The sequence below is a fragment of the Babylonia areolata genome, chromosome 4 (assembly GCF_041734735.1).
Source record: "Babylonia areolata isolate BAREFJ2019XMU chromosome 4, ASM4173473v1, whole genome shotgun sequence".
NCBI lineage: Eukaryota > Metazoa > Mollusca > Gastropoda > Neogastropoda > Buccinidae > Babylonia > Babylonia areolata.
This window is the reverse complement of record NC_134879.1, coordinates 36042382-36057459: the sequence shown is the minus strand read 5'-3', so window position 1 is coordinate 36057459 and position 15078 is coordinate 36042382. Positions and strand designations below refer to the sequence as shown.

Here is a 15078-nt window from a genome sequence, read left to right as displayed (position 1 = left end):
AGTAGAGGGAAATTTATAACTGTGATCAACATGAGAACAGGACATGAAAGGCCATGGATTTGAGGACTGTTTTTTCTACACTGATGAAAAAAAAAAATGATGATGTGACCATACTGTTATGGGATTCTATTCATGTTTGGGACTACACGACAAAGGCTGTACTCTTCGCTTCTTTTTAAATCATATCCTAGCATCAACAAGGCCTGAAAGATACAGACACATCTGCCATGTTGGTCACAGAAGTTTAGCAACACTCCCAAAAATCCAAACATGAAGAGAATAATTCTTGATTGTGTGGTCCTATTCTTTACATCTGAGCCCATAGCACACTCAATACTGGGTTCCCAGGAGCAAGCCATGGGCTAAAAAATTCCACCTCTGCTGTGGGGGTTGGGGGTGGGGAGGGGCTCAAAACCACATCCACTTAGTCATCAATTGGCAATGCCTACCATTTCCCCATGGCGGATATTAATGACGACTTTTAAGTTTGTGCCCTTCATTTCTCTACAACCAATTTCTGTGAAACAACATTCATACATTGGAACCACCATTGTAGTACTGTTAGTTTCAGCCAAACGCCAAGTCAACATAGGCTGCTGCATTAACAAACATTTCCTCTGCACCTACATTCTGATGTGATGCGTTAACTGTACTGACAGAAAAATGTGTTGAAAAACAACATAGGCAGAATCAACGCCTCTTTTCAACACCTGATTTATCTCTAATGAGCTCTCTGTTTGCTCACCTCTTCTGTCAGTCTCTGAACAGCTCCAGGATTAAAGAACAAAGTCTGCACAATACACACACAAAATGTTCTGTTAACAAGTACAAGAAGCATCACCACTCATACCAGGTTCTTCAGATCAGCTGTTTATATTTCAGATATTTTGTGTGGGGAGAGGACAGAGATATGTTGAGAGTTCTGAAACTGAAAGGTGAAGCATTGTATCATGCTGTGCAAATGAGAACATAATTCTACCAGTGTCTGCCTACATTAAATCTGTAAAGTACCTGATCAAAGGCAGATACAAAAACAAACTGTGAGACTACATCCACGAATGCAGAAAGTAGGATAAGTGCCGAAAGAATAGGAAAAAGGATACCCTGTTAAACGATAAAGAAGGGGCATCTCTCATCCTGCAAGTGTAATAACTGATGAGGTTATAATGCTATCTGTCCCAGCAAGGCCATAGCCAGAATCATGGTTCAAAGACTGGGTGAAGAACATGACAGCTTTTGACAAGAGGAACCATGTGTTTACCATGCTGTGCTGCCATGCTGCATATCAATCTGAACAATAAAAATCAAATAAAATGGCAGTCACCCACTGCATATTTGTAGACTTTGAGAAAGCTTTAGACTGTGGACAGATAGTTATCTAGAAGCTAACACACCTGTGGTATACCTCATTTTCTTGCCATCATCCAAAACTGTAAGGCAATTCTACACATCAGGTCATTTGAAACAGCAGGCTGACTGATACTGATGGAAAGATAGGAATGGAAAGAATGACCAGGCAGCCTCTTGTTATCAAATTGAGTTTTCCTACTGACCATGAGAAAAAACACTCAAAATTTTAACACAGGCATCATGAACTTCCAAACAATTGGAAAATCTTGAATTTGCCAATGATGTATACTTCCTCTCACACTGATAACAAGGCACATGAGAAACCAACCAGTCTTCCTGAAGCAGAGAGAACAGGCCCAAAAATCAATACCAAGATGGTAAAAATTATAATCCATGAGAATAACAATGAATAACGAGACCCAATCCATCCGCAAAGGAGAGAACCCCCCGCCCCTCCCAAAAAAAAACCAAAACAAAAAAAAACAACCCCACACAAGAAGTTTGATGCACCTACCTAACACAATCAGTGAAAACAGTGGTACAGAAAAGATGGGTTATGTATTCAACACCACCCAGCAACTTACAGTATATGGAATTCCACAGCTCTCTCCAAGTCCAATGACAAGATAGGAATATTCAATATAAATATGAAAATGTCATCCCATAGAGACTTGGAGGCAAGATCAAGTACTGATGAACTCAAGACTTGCATTGACAGGTGTATGAGATACAATATGCAATATGGCCAGAGCAGATATGGTGAGAATGCACAAAGGACTAGATGAAACTAGTTGAAAGCAACCAGGTGGACATGAGCCCAACTGAAATGGACACCCTAGAACCAAGTCTGCCAGAGGAGTACTTCTGTGGTCCAATTCACCTCAAGGAATTGAAAAAATGCCAAGTAACTTAGTCATGTGCCTGACATTGAATGACAATCACAAATAATTTTTTTTTTTTTTTATCAAAGAAATTGTGTTGTGAATGACCTATTTCTCTGTTTTACGTTTTAATTTGCAGCTTTAAAAAAAAATTGCTCATTACAATCTTCAATCAACAGTACCAAGCTGGACACCAATATTCATTGTTCCATCTGAATCCACTCCCCTGAATCACTCAATATAAAAGTATGATTTCCATCTGAACCATCTTTTTTCAGTGAATCACTTTTTTTTTTATCTACAACAGGTAGCCTTCCTGACTCATATGTGACTGCACTAAATATACCTTATTATACTATAGGCCATGGGAGAAAAAAAAAAAAAAAGGGAGAGAGATATTTTGGTCTTTCCAGCAGTTCTTAAATTCAACAGACATACTAAACAGAACAAAAAGTAATGCTTCAGTTATTTGGATATAAATCATACCCTCCCAGCCCAAAATTAATGTAGAAAGTTGAAAGTTTTTGATTTTCTGCAATTATTTATATGTTGCTGACAGTGGAAAATACTGAGTGATGTTGTAAATTGGACAGTTCTGAAGTAAAAACTTCACCTATATACAACTGCGTGTGGCATGCACACAGCACGGTGGAGCTAGATGGCCGTCGGTGGCTCTCCTGAGCCGATGCCCTTTTAGGGATCTCGTTTTTAATTCCATAAGGGTGTCTAGCCACCTGCCTCACCAGTCCCGGAAGGGAGCGGTGGGAGTGCCGGTTTAGTCACCAGCAATCCGACCCTGAACAAGTTGTACTGGATTTCAGGTTATCAGTAGCAGATCTAATGACCTGACCTGACAGTTTCAGTTTCGTGTGACCTGACTATATATATATATATATATATATATATATATATATATATGTATGTATGTATGTATACATACACACATACATGTAAATAAATCATATATATATACAGGTTAATGTTAGCAAAGCAGAAAATCATGCAGGCAATATTAACACTACCAGTTTCAGAAATCAGATGGATGAAGACTGGTGGTACAATCATGCATGGTTCAGTTGTTTCAGAATCATCATAAAGGCCTCTTCATAACAGTTCTAAAACTGGATGTGAACAAATATAAGAATGGCAATATATGTAATAACCACTCACTTAAACTCATGAGAACACATACACACAAAGAGTGATACAGACATGTAACCAGCAAAGTGAAAAAACAAATTAAAAAAACACACCAACAACAACCAAACCAGATTTCTTCATTCAATCAATATAAATCTTGTAATGAACTCTGTAAACTGTAAAGTAAGCTGTATACAAACAACCTCATTTCACATTTTTTTCTTTCTGTGATTTAAATGCCCTGCCGGAGTCTGCTCTAGTTGGGTCACAGTTAAGTATGTGTTATTAAATGGAGGATACTAGGAAAAATATTTTGCAAACACCAAACATTAATTACGTAATTCACTGCTTGAGCTGAACCATGATATAACAAACAAGTACAGCAACATTTGCTCTTTACGAAAATACAAAGACAGAACATGAAACCATTACTGTACAATGCTTCAGTCAGTTTGCTTACAGTTAACAAATTTCTATACAGAGAAACAAACTGAAAAGCAGTAATGGCTCAAGTTGTGTGCCATCGTCTTTAAGGACAGAAGATTCTATTTCAGTGTAAATTGTTAACCTTTAATTCCAAATCCTGATTTTGATTCAGAAAATGTGTCACTCATTTATGTCACTGGTGTGGATTTGAATCTCACTGAGGCATATCAATGGGATTTCTTAGTCTTTAATGGCTCTTACCCAAAGCTGAGTATAATTTTTTTTGGTTTTGTTTTTATAAATGGGAAGACTAAGACTGAGAACCGCCAAGCATTGTTCACTTCATGAATGCATGTCACTTGTGTTGTACTCAACTGTTTGGACGAACGCTTCAGGTGACTTATTTCATGGGCTAGGTTGACACAGGATATATTATGAATCAATAGGATACATATCTATATTACAGTCAAAAACCCTTTTCTTCTTTTTTTTTTAACTCCTAATTCTAAACAGAACAGTCAGACACTTTGAATATTAAGAATACTAATACTTTGAATGAATTTGAAACAAACTATTATGGAAAACTGACTTGTAAAAAAACAAGCGAAAAACAACCTGGAAATGTAAAAAAGGAAAGAAAAAAGATGGAAAAAAGTGGGGCATTTTGTTTTGTTTGTTTGTTTGTTTAGTTGTTGTTGATTTGTGTTTTTTGTTCTTGTTGTTGTTGTTTTTTTTTTGGGGGGGGATGGGGGGGGGTGTCAAGGCATGTGAAGCAAATACATATATATATATATAAATGAATAAAGAAAAAAATTGCTGGTGTTAATGAATAAAAAGAAATTTTTAAAGAATAAAAAAAAAAATGCTGGTGCTCCATGACCTGCATGCAGCTGAGGAAAAAAAAAGGGAGAGAAAAAAATAAAGTCCTATATTCAGTGGTTCTTCATCTGTTTCAATTTTCCCTCAACTACCACTCTGGAGATTCTGAAAAATTCTTCAGTGTCCTGAGAATCAATCAAATCTGGCTCTGCACATACACAAACACTGTCACCAGTTATGTGACTCAGTAGCAATGCAATGTCTTCTCCATGAAGTGGCTTCATGGCAGTCATGGTGACCTAACTTCATAAGTTTCCTGTATACTACTGATGCTGTGACAGCAGGAACAAATTCAGACATGTCTGTGTGTTCTGAGAATCATGTATCATCAAAATGAGTGTAATGCCATGACAATGGCATGAAACACAGGAGGAAAAGAAAAAGAACAACAACAACAAAAAATAAATAAAAAAAAATTTTAAAAAGAAAAAAAAAAGAAAAATCACCTTCGATCAGAAATATTTCTGGAGAATTCACCTAATACGTAACTACCACCAACATCTAAAGCGTACAATTTGGTGGGTAAAAAGGATCAGTTTCAAATAAAATTCATTAATAAATAGAAATAAAAGTAAAAGGTTATCTCTTCGAATCTGAAGTTACTCACAACTCAAAAGCAAGGTGGCAGAATGGCTCATCTGCCAACAGAGCATCCATGAGGGTCTGGGTTAGAACCCCGTTCTCGCCCTTTCTCTCTAGTTTGGAAAATCAAACTGAGCATCTAGTCATTCAGATGAGACAATCTGAAGGCCCATCCTATGTGAAGCATGTACCTGGTGCACAGAAAAAGAACCCATGGCAGTGAGAGTCTTGTTCTCTGGCAAAATCCTATAGTGTAATTCCACTCTGATAGTTCCATAAATATATATGTCCAAGCACTCAAGGCCTGACTACGTGCGTTTGGTTATGCTACTGGTCAGGCATCTGCCTAGCAGATGTGGTGTAGTGTATATAGATTTGTCTGAACACAGTGATGCCTCACTGAGTAAATCTGAAACTGAAAACCGAAACAAGAGCAAGATTTTTAAAAATAAGTTTTCTATACAGAATTATGACATAGATATAAAAGTGTGTGTTTGTGCAAGCACATGTCCAAATGTGCATTAATGCATGAATGTGTTTATAATTTCTGTTAACTTTGTCTGAAGTGGGCAGTTTCAAATGCACTTCATGAATTCTGGAGGAGATCACAACTGTGCAGCATTATACCTCTCTTCCATCAAAAACAAAAACAAGACAAGAGACAAAGCCTTCATAGTTCTGGTTCATGTGTGATTCATGCTGCACAACAACAACAAAACTGAAAACACCATGGGCAGAGGCAGGTATGGGAGTGGTGGGTTACCAGTACATCCATTATTTTTGGTGAGGGGTGGTGGGTTACCAGTACATCCATTATTTTTGGTGATTATCAGAAATGTTTGTCAAACTGAGTTTTCTACTGGTAATAAAGAAATTCTTTTTGAACGTGAAGCCCACACCTACCTGCATTTCACTATTTCATTTGGCTTGACCCTTACCTTGAAAGCTGATGTTTTCGATGAGTGAGATGTGTTTGTTTTTTGTTTGTTTGTACTTTTTAATATTTCCCATGATATAATCAGACTGATATCCAATTATTTGACAAAATTTTGCTCTCTGGACAGGAGGAGGGGTGAGGGGTGGGGGTTCCCTGTCTTTAAGCAGTTTTTAAACCAATTTTGGTGCTGACAGACAAAATATTTCCAGAAAAAAAAATTGTTTTAACTTACCATGGGCACATACACATACATACATGATGCACAGAAACAATTGAAACAAAGTTATCACATGGACTCATGTTGTGCATAAACACACATGTGAACCAAAAAAGTAACTAAAATTTTTTATTTTAGAATTTCAAATGGATTCGGTAGTCTTATAATTCTTTTAAAAATGTTTTTATTTTAATCAATCTCTCTGTTTTTGCAAATTTTATTAATATATTTTCAATTGTGAACAGCTTCTAGATATCTGACAGTTGTTTTACTACACAATGATGAATAATAATTGTGGATTCTGAACGTTTTGAAAACTAATTAATGCCAATGACCGAATGAGAGACCTTTCCACAGTATTCTTAACTGGCGATCAGAACACAACAATATATCAAAATTCAAATAATAAAATAGAAATAATCTCACCTCAAGTGATACAGGCTGAAGAGATTTCTGTATCTGGTAAAGTGGAAAGTTAGTCATGAACACTTTTTGTGTGAATTCAAGGAGGCGAAATTTCTCCTCTGCTGTGAAAATGTCCTCCTCCTCAGCATTGTCTGTGTCCACAGCAGCATCTTCCTTTGGTACCTTGGCCTCTGGCTCTCTGCTATTGGCTTCATCTCCTCCGCTTGTACTTGTAGATGCTCCTGCCACAGGCTGGCCTCCTTCACTCTTCCCTGGTTGGCTGTCTGTGGAGCTGCCTGCAGTCTCCCCCTTCAAAGCAGATGCCTGTTTCTGCTTCTTTGCATACAAATCTGGTAAGATCTTTATCATCTGAAGGGCAGTCCTCAAGATGACCTGAATTACTGCGTTCATGCGTTCCATGTTTTTCATGTCCTTGGTGAAGACACAGAGACATTGCCTAAAAAGAAATTATATACAAATCATAGACAATAAACATGTGTTTAACTGAAGGTCATGACAAAGTATCTTATCAATTCTTACGGACAAACTAATAAAGTAATATTCATAAATTTCTACATTCAAAGCAGATGTCACAAACAAGTTTTTCACAGTTTCAGTCTTGCATTTGCTATACTAGTTCTCAGACAATAATAAATGAAACTGTAAATATAAGAATACAAATAAACAATGTTTTTATTCAACTCCCTCAGTGCCATTCAAAAACAACCACACAGCTCTTTTTCAAGTTCAAAGCCATGGTTTCTGATTAAATGTAATTATTCTCCTATTTGACTTAAGTTGAACAAGTTCATTTCGGATTTTCCACACAGATCAGTAATGAAAGATGTACACTTTATTAAAGCGATTTATCAGAAAAAATTTTGAAAATGCAAGTCGTAAATGTGTAATAATTTTCACCAAATATCATTTTTCAATTTTAAAAAAAAAGAAAGAAAAAAAAAGAACGAAAGAAAGATTAAAGAACATAATCATTTTGAATAATTCATACCATACTCAAGAGTAATTGTTCTGAAAGGGTATACAACAACAGTATACTACAGTGACAGCATTCACCCAAGCTTCTAAGTTCTATTTTTTTTCTCTTTATCTCCTAAATGGAAAACTATGCTGTATGTATGCTTTCAGAAGCTTCAATAATCTTTTTGTACTGCTACTTTGTCAAAATTTACAAGCTTTCCAAAACCCAGCTGAAAAGTAACAAACTTTCTCATACATGGTTGAAAATCAATAATCAAGACCTAAAACCACATCATTTCTCTCAAACCTTCCTAATTTTTTCCTGGCTGTATGAATCCTATTAAATGATATCAAATACATTATGCACCAACATAATTAACATATATAACCAGCCACCGTGGCGAAGTGGTAAGCATTGTGGACTGATGGCTGGGAGGATGCGGGTTCGAATCCCAGCGGAGGTGGGTTTTTTGGCCCGTGGCCGGCTCCTACCCCAAGTTGAGTGTGCTGTGGGCTTAAATGGGGAGACTGGCACCACACAGTCGAGTGTCATCCACTTCAAGGATGCGTCTTTGGGTGTGTTGCTCTAATTTCCTGACCAACACTGCAAGTGTCTGTATCTCTCAGGCCTGGTTAACGCCAAGATGATATTATGACAGTAAGCGTAGAGTACAGCCTTGTCACACAGTCCCAAACCTAAACGGATCTCCATAGCAACATTGTCATCCTCCTTCATTATCATGAAAATAAACAAAACAGTCTCAAAGTCTGTGCTCTTTCATGCCCTGCTCTAATGGTCACCTCAGTTTCAATACCCCTCCACTGCTGTGCTTGGGGCGAGTCCTGTCAATATCTTCAGTGTCGGCAGATTCATGGGGGGCTGTTGTTTGAGGGACATGTTGGCGGTCTCCACTCTGGGAGGGATGCTCACTCAGTTTGGCTCCGCGACAAAGCCATTATTGTCATTAGTAGGGGGCTTAGTAGGTGGTGTACTAAGTACGCTGAATCAGAACAGGCACCACTGAACACCACCAAAGTGACTCAGCAGAAGTGCAGGGTCTCCTCTGGTGTGTGGCCTCCTGGCGACCTAACATAGATGGTTCCCTGTGGACTGCCGATGCTGGAACTGCGAGTGTGACGGACGAACCCGGGTGTGGCCGTGTATGGGGGAATCTTAATGAGTGGCATGGGAGTAATGCCACTGAAATGGTGCAGATGATGGGGATTGATTTTTTTTAATTTTTATAAATAATAATTTAAAAAAAATAACATGATATCCAATGGATAAGAAATGGTTCAAAATAACTTACTTCTCGTGCCATAGCATAAAGTAGGTCAAAACTATCACTAGTTCCTCCTTTGACAGATGAAGGCCATTTTCAACTCGTATGCGAGTTTCATCTGGAAAAAAAAAACACAATATTTTGTATTAAAAAAGCAGCCCTTATTCTTCTTAGCTTTGTTTGGACTCAAACAGTCAAAGTCTAATGCATTTTCATGACACACATTTCAGAATAACACCTCTGTCTAGCACCTACACACACCAAAAAACAAAACAAAAAAACAACAACAACAACAACAAAAAACCGAACTAGGAGTCAACAATATTCAACCAAAGATCTGTACACCAAATACAGCAGCGATAATATCAAAATGCTGAGCCCCAATTTGTTCAGTGTGAATGTCTGCCATTGAAGTAACAGCGCCTGGTGGGTAAAGGGTGGAGATTTTTCCAATCTCCAAGGTCAACGTATGTGCAGACCTGCTTGTGCTTAAACCCCGTCATGTGTATAGTAAGCAGTCGATAAAATACACACATTAATTTGATTAAAGATCATGTAGTTCAGTGGGTTATGGAAACCAGAACATACACAGCATGCACACCCCTGAAAACAAATTATGGCTGCCTTCATGGCGGGGTAAAAACAGTCACACACATAAAAGCCGACCCATGTACATGTATACGAGTGAATGTGGGAGTTGCAGCCCACAAACAAAAAAGGAGTAAAGGCATGAATACAAAGAAAAAGTGAAGCTATCTCAGAGTAAAACTTTCCCAGACAATTTTAGGTATCCTGGGGACAAATACATAAAAAAAATCTACAAGGACTTGTCCTAATAAATTTTTACTTGCCCTCACAAAGTAAAGAGATGGTCAATAAAAGTATCCATAATGCAGTATGTCAGCAGCCATAATTATATTTATATTATTGCTAGAAGGTATAACAGATAAATTCCATGAATGGATGCATGTTCATAACAAAGCAAGAGTACTGCATGAAAGACAAACAAAAAGTAGGAACTCCAAACTGACATCAGAAGCAGGAAGATCAGCAACCCAGACTGAATTATTGTGGGGGTTTTTTTTATTCACCAATATTTACAGTACATCAATTGTAACATTATGATAATGTTTAAATCTAGTATCCAGGCAGTCAGCACACTTACCAGCATTTCAGTTTTACCATTGCAAAATAAAGTTTAATTATGAATATGATGATGTATTTTACATATATATAATATATATATGTGTGTGTGTATACATATATATGCATATACACACACACACACACACGCACACACACACACACACACACACACACACACACACACACACATATATATATATATATATATATATTCACCATAGTATCACTATGTCAATGGGTCTTTCCATAAATTACCCACTGATTTATCATTTTGTGGTGAACCAGTCAAATGATCCACTGTATCCCAAACCAAATCTAAACTCTGCATTGTGATTAATACTGTTTATTTAAACATTTGTAATAATCATCCTGTGATGATTACTTTGTTCGTAAACAGAAATATCAATCAATAAACTTCCCATGTGTTTTAATTTATCATTTCATGTTTCTAGCCAATCTAGGTGATGACTTTCAGGTAAACAACAGCAGATTAAAATGATAGCAACTTGTTACATGGCCTGAGCATTATTACCAAATGTACAACAAATCAATTTTTAAATCAAGTAATGAGTATAAACATGAAAACACTCAACATAATGTCAGAACATCCAATCCAAGCTAATGAATAATACGCAAGTCCCGACAAAGCGACTGACATGTTACTTCAAACAAAAGGAAGCAAGCTGTCTGCTATGCACACTTCACATATGTACTACTAACAGCGCCGCTGCACAGAAATACAAGACTTATTTTTGCCTTAAAAAATAATATCAGACCCCTTTTTCCGCTCTCAAAGTAGTGGGAGGATGGGTATATTTCTTTGAGAAAAAAAAAAAAAAATGAAAAAAAAAGAGAAAAAAATCAGCAATACAACAAGCCATAGGCCTGGACAAAAAGGCCACATCACAGAACAACCCATGATCAATAAATTGGGATGCCAAAAACCTATGAGGAATGGCACGTCAGCCAACATAAAAAACTTCTGTTCCAAGCACCACTGAAAAAGACAACAGCAGAAGCATGTGCTGCCCACGTGCTCATTTGGGCTAACCAGAAAGGCAGAGACATATTCAACTCATGGGGACTATCCGATGCTGAAGCAAAATATGTTGACATATTCATGATATTGATCCAAAAATTCAAAGAACATACAGAACCAAAAACAAATAAAGTATTTGCCTGATATGTCTTTCATTAATGTAGACAAAAACCAAATGAGACCTTTGCTTGATTCATAACAGATTACACAACTCAGTACAAAAACTGCAGCTATCAGCCAGACCAGAAAGATGAAACGGTGAGAGACTGTATTGTTGCTCGTATTACATCACAAGAAATCCCTCAAAAACTATTAACTGAAGGATACAGACTCAGCATACAAACTGCAATACCAGAGGCTTTGCATATGAAACTGAAATCAATGTCAACAACAAACCCACAAGTGGATGCTGTCAAGAAGCCACAAGCAAAGGAAGTTACTGGCAATGCCAACACAATAGATCTCAAAACATTTTCTCATGCAGAAACTGTGGAGGAAAACACAGACAAAAAGAATGTCAAGCTTTCGGTTCCACTTGCAACTACTGCCACAAAGCTAGTCACTGGGCTAAAGTGTGCCTTGCAAAGGAACAACAACCACCACATAAGGACAGAAAGGTACACTCGACTGAAGAAGACAAGGGCAATGAAGAGGAGACAAGGACAATGAAGAGGAGTTCTTTGTGAGTGCCATAACCAATACCAAGGAAACTCCTAACACTGGCAACAGAAATTGATAAACACACTGCCAATGCCCATCTGTACATGTCTCAAAGGCCAAATCAAATCCAAAAAAATAACCATTCAATTCCTTCTTGCTCTTGGCATAAAGTGGGAGTAAATCTTTTTCCATGGAACAGCAAAACCTACTTCATAACTGTAGACAACTACAATCAATACTCTGAAATTGATGAACTACCCAACACCACACCTGCCATTGTCATTAGCAAACTGCCAGTTCACTTTGCCCACCATGGCATACCTGAAACTGTCATGAGTGACAATGGACCTCAGTTCACAGCAGTTCCAGTCCCAGTCCAGGATATCCACAATCAAATGGCCTTGCTCAAAAGACAGTTCAGGCAAACACATTCTTGAAAAAGGCCAAATCTGATGGTCGCAATCCTCTACTCAGCATACTAGAGTACCGCAGCACTCCCGTGGACAATCTGGTATCTCCAGCTAAAATGCTGATCAGTCGACAACTCCACTCCATCCTTCCGGCCACTGTCAAGCAGTCGAAGCCAAAGACTACTGACCCAAATAACGTCATTTCTGGACACCACCAACTTCAGTCCACTCAGAAGAATTACGACAAAGCTGCACACCCCCTGCCACCCATGCAGACTGGTGATCACATCAATGGGCAACTGGCCAAAGAAGATGACTGGAAACCAGCAACTGTCACTGCCTTTCGCGCTGAGCCATGCTAATAACACTGTGAGAACAGAAGATGGTGCAGTTTTATGACATAACCGACGGATTCTGCGTCACTCAACTTAGAATAGGCCTAAAAGGACACCTCCATCTAGCACCAGCATCCCAGGGCCTGAAAATCCTGCCCCCAATACCAAACCAGTACCACCCAACAACAGTGAGTCTATATTGTACATCACCAGGAGTGGCCGAATTTTCCATGCTGCAAAAAATAAATGGACTTCTAATTCCGTGCCAAAAAATCTTGTTGTTTATCTTCAAAAGAAAGGGAATGTAATGATTATCTTGTTCGAAAATAGAAACACTGATTGTTAAACTTTCTAAGTGTTTTGATTATGGAGTTATTCCCATTTATGTTTCTAGGTGATGACTTCCAGATAAGCAACAGGGGATTATAATGATGGCAACTCGTTACATGACCTGAGCATTATTATCCAATGCATGTACGACTGATCTATCTTTAAACCAAGTATATGTATACAACATCAAAAAACATATACTGTAATGCCAGTAAGTTATAAATACATTCCAAACAGTGCACTTCTTCCACTAAGGACTGCAGCTTTATTACTGTCACATAACGCATGTTAGTTATGTTCACAATTCCATGATAAATAAAAGCTGACATGGATTAAACGATCTTTCCATATTTGATTGTCTACTTCTACATGGGTATAAATATCACACATGAACAAGAATGAAGGAGGAGATCAAATCATTAACAAATTAAGGCACTAACCATTCTGCACATATTGTCATATGTTGATGCTGGATCTGATAAAAATACTCTCAACTCTTTTCTGACATCAGAATCTAACCCAAGACCCTAAGAGTCAGACAGCGCCCTAAGTTTAACCACTCTGATCCTTGCACTCAAACTTTGTAATTTAAAAGTTTTATCTGCTGTTGCTGGGCTGCTTGTAGTACAAATTTCATGGAATCTATGTTGAATATCAAGGAAAGATTGAACCAACATAAGCTTTCAAAATAGATTAGCTCCAAAACAGTCACCAAAAAAATCATTTCAAATCCAATTTTAAGCTTTTCATTACGAGTTTAACATGCAGAAGCAAGCACTTTCAAACATCTGTTGCTTTCCGTAAGTACTTTGAATATGCTTATAAATCAAAGACCTAATCATTGAACAACAACACTCGCAAAGCCCATTGTGCTATGCCTTGATAAACAAAACGTTTTAGTCTTCTTGTTTATTTTCCGTTTTGTTTTTAAGCGTATGGCATTTATGCACCTGTACAGACAGATGTAACAATGGTGCGTGTGAGATGTAAAGTCTTCAGATCATGCTGCGAAAAGTACGACTTAAAACGTTCCCTAATTTTAGTGTAGCATGTCCATCTCATACTGTGGCCTGCAGCAGAACTTAATTTCACAAAAACGTAAGTCAAATTATAACACTAGTATACAAATAAAAAATAAACAACCACCAAAGCATGCACTAAAAATAATGAAGGCGCGCTATCTGAACCGAAACCTCAATCAACACAGATACTGCAATACTCACAGTGTTGCATGAGGCGGAACGCCTCGCCACATTCACACATCTTTGCAAACAAGCTGTGAAAACCAATAACTCAATTCACATGATTATTTACAACACAAATTTTATCATGGTTTCGGCTCAAGCGTGCCGAGCCAGAACCTTCGACAAAACAACACGATTTTCACAGAATACCCGGATGTAGAGTCTTTTCACCGTAATCTGAACGTAACTCTCTGCATCCACGTTGGTTTTGTTTTTTTGCACAAATTTTCAACATATTTGGCTTCTTTATTGCTCAGCATAGCATTTTTTTTGTAAAAGAATGATCCAGTTGTCTGACTGGAGTATTGCAGTGCTTGTGCACACGTCATTTTTTTTTTTTTTTTTTTTTGGGGGGGGGGGGGGTTGAAAAGATATTTGTGAAAAAACTTGAAACAGTCCAAATATGCAGTAATTACAGTAATAATAAAGAATGAATTAAAATAAGATAAAACAACGTTATATGCCTCCTTTTCTCCTCATGGTTGCTCAAATCAAAAGTAAAAAAACACCGCTGACCACTGCAAGACAAATATTTGACTTTAACGAAGCAACATACAATACTACTTCACGTCAGTAACGGAGGGCCCGGCCGGGTAGAGAGGGGGCCCGGGGGGGGGGGGGGGGGGGAGGGGGGGGGGAGAGAGAGAGAGAGAGAGATTCAAGCCACGGTATACTGCCATAACTTTTCCCAGATATTTCAAATAGATTATGTGAGAGATACAGAATTATATTCATTTTTTTAATAATTTTTGTTTTAACTTTAGATAAAAAGGAAGACAACCTGAAAGAAAACAAACATCAAGGACCCCTCTAACTCAGTGGTGCGATGAAGCAGG

General features: G+C 37.8%; 1 protein-coding gene across 6 annotated transcripts in view; it reads right to left on the bottom strand.

Moving 5' to 3' along the window:
* Window positions 1–14378, bottom strand: part of LOC143281121 (ubiquitin carboxyl-terminal hydrolase 34-like) — a 118102-nt gene extending 103724 nt beyond the window's left edge. For 4 of the 6 annotated variants that reach the window (XM_076586100.1, XM_076586101.1, XM_076586102.1 and 1 more), the window contains exons 1-4: window positions 14222–14378; window positions 9106–9196; window positions 6839–7274; window positions 746–790 (exon numbers count right to left, since the gene is read on the bottom strand). In XM_076586100.1, coding sequence (XP_076442215.1) covers window positions 746–790; window positions 6839–7274; window positions 9106–9196; window positions 14222–14261 — 612 coding nt within the window. In that variant the 5' untranslated portion in view covers window positions 14262–14378. The remainder of the gene's footprint in view (window positions 1–745; window positions 791–6838; window positions 7275–9105; window positions 9197–14221) is intronic. The other 2 variants (XM_076586103.1, XM_076586105.1) reach the window with 1 other exon arrangement.
* Between the last annotated feature and the right edge of the window lie 700 nt (window positions 14379–15078).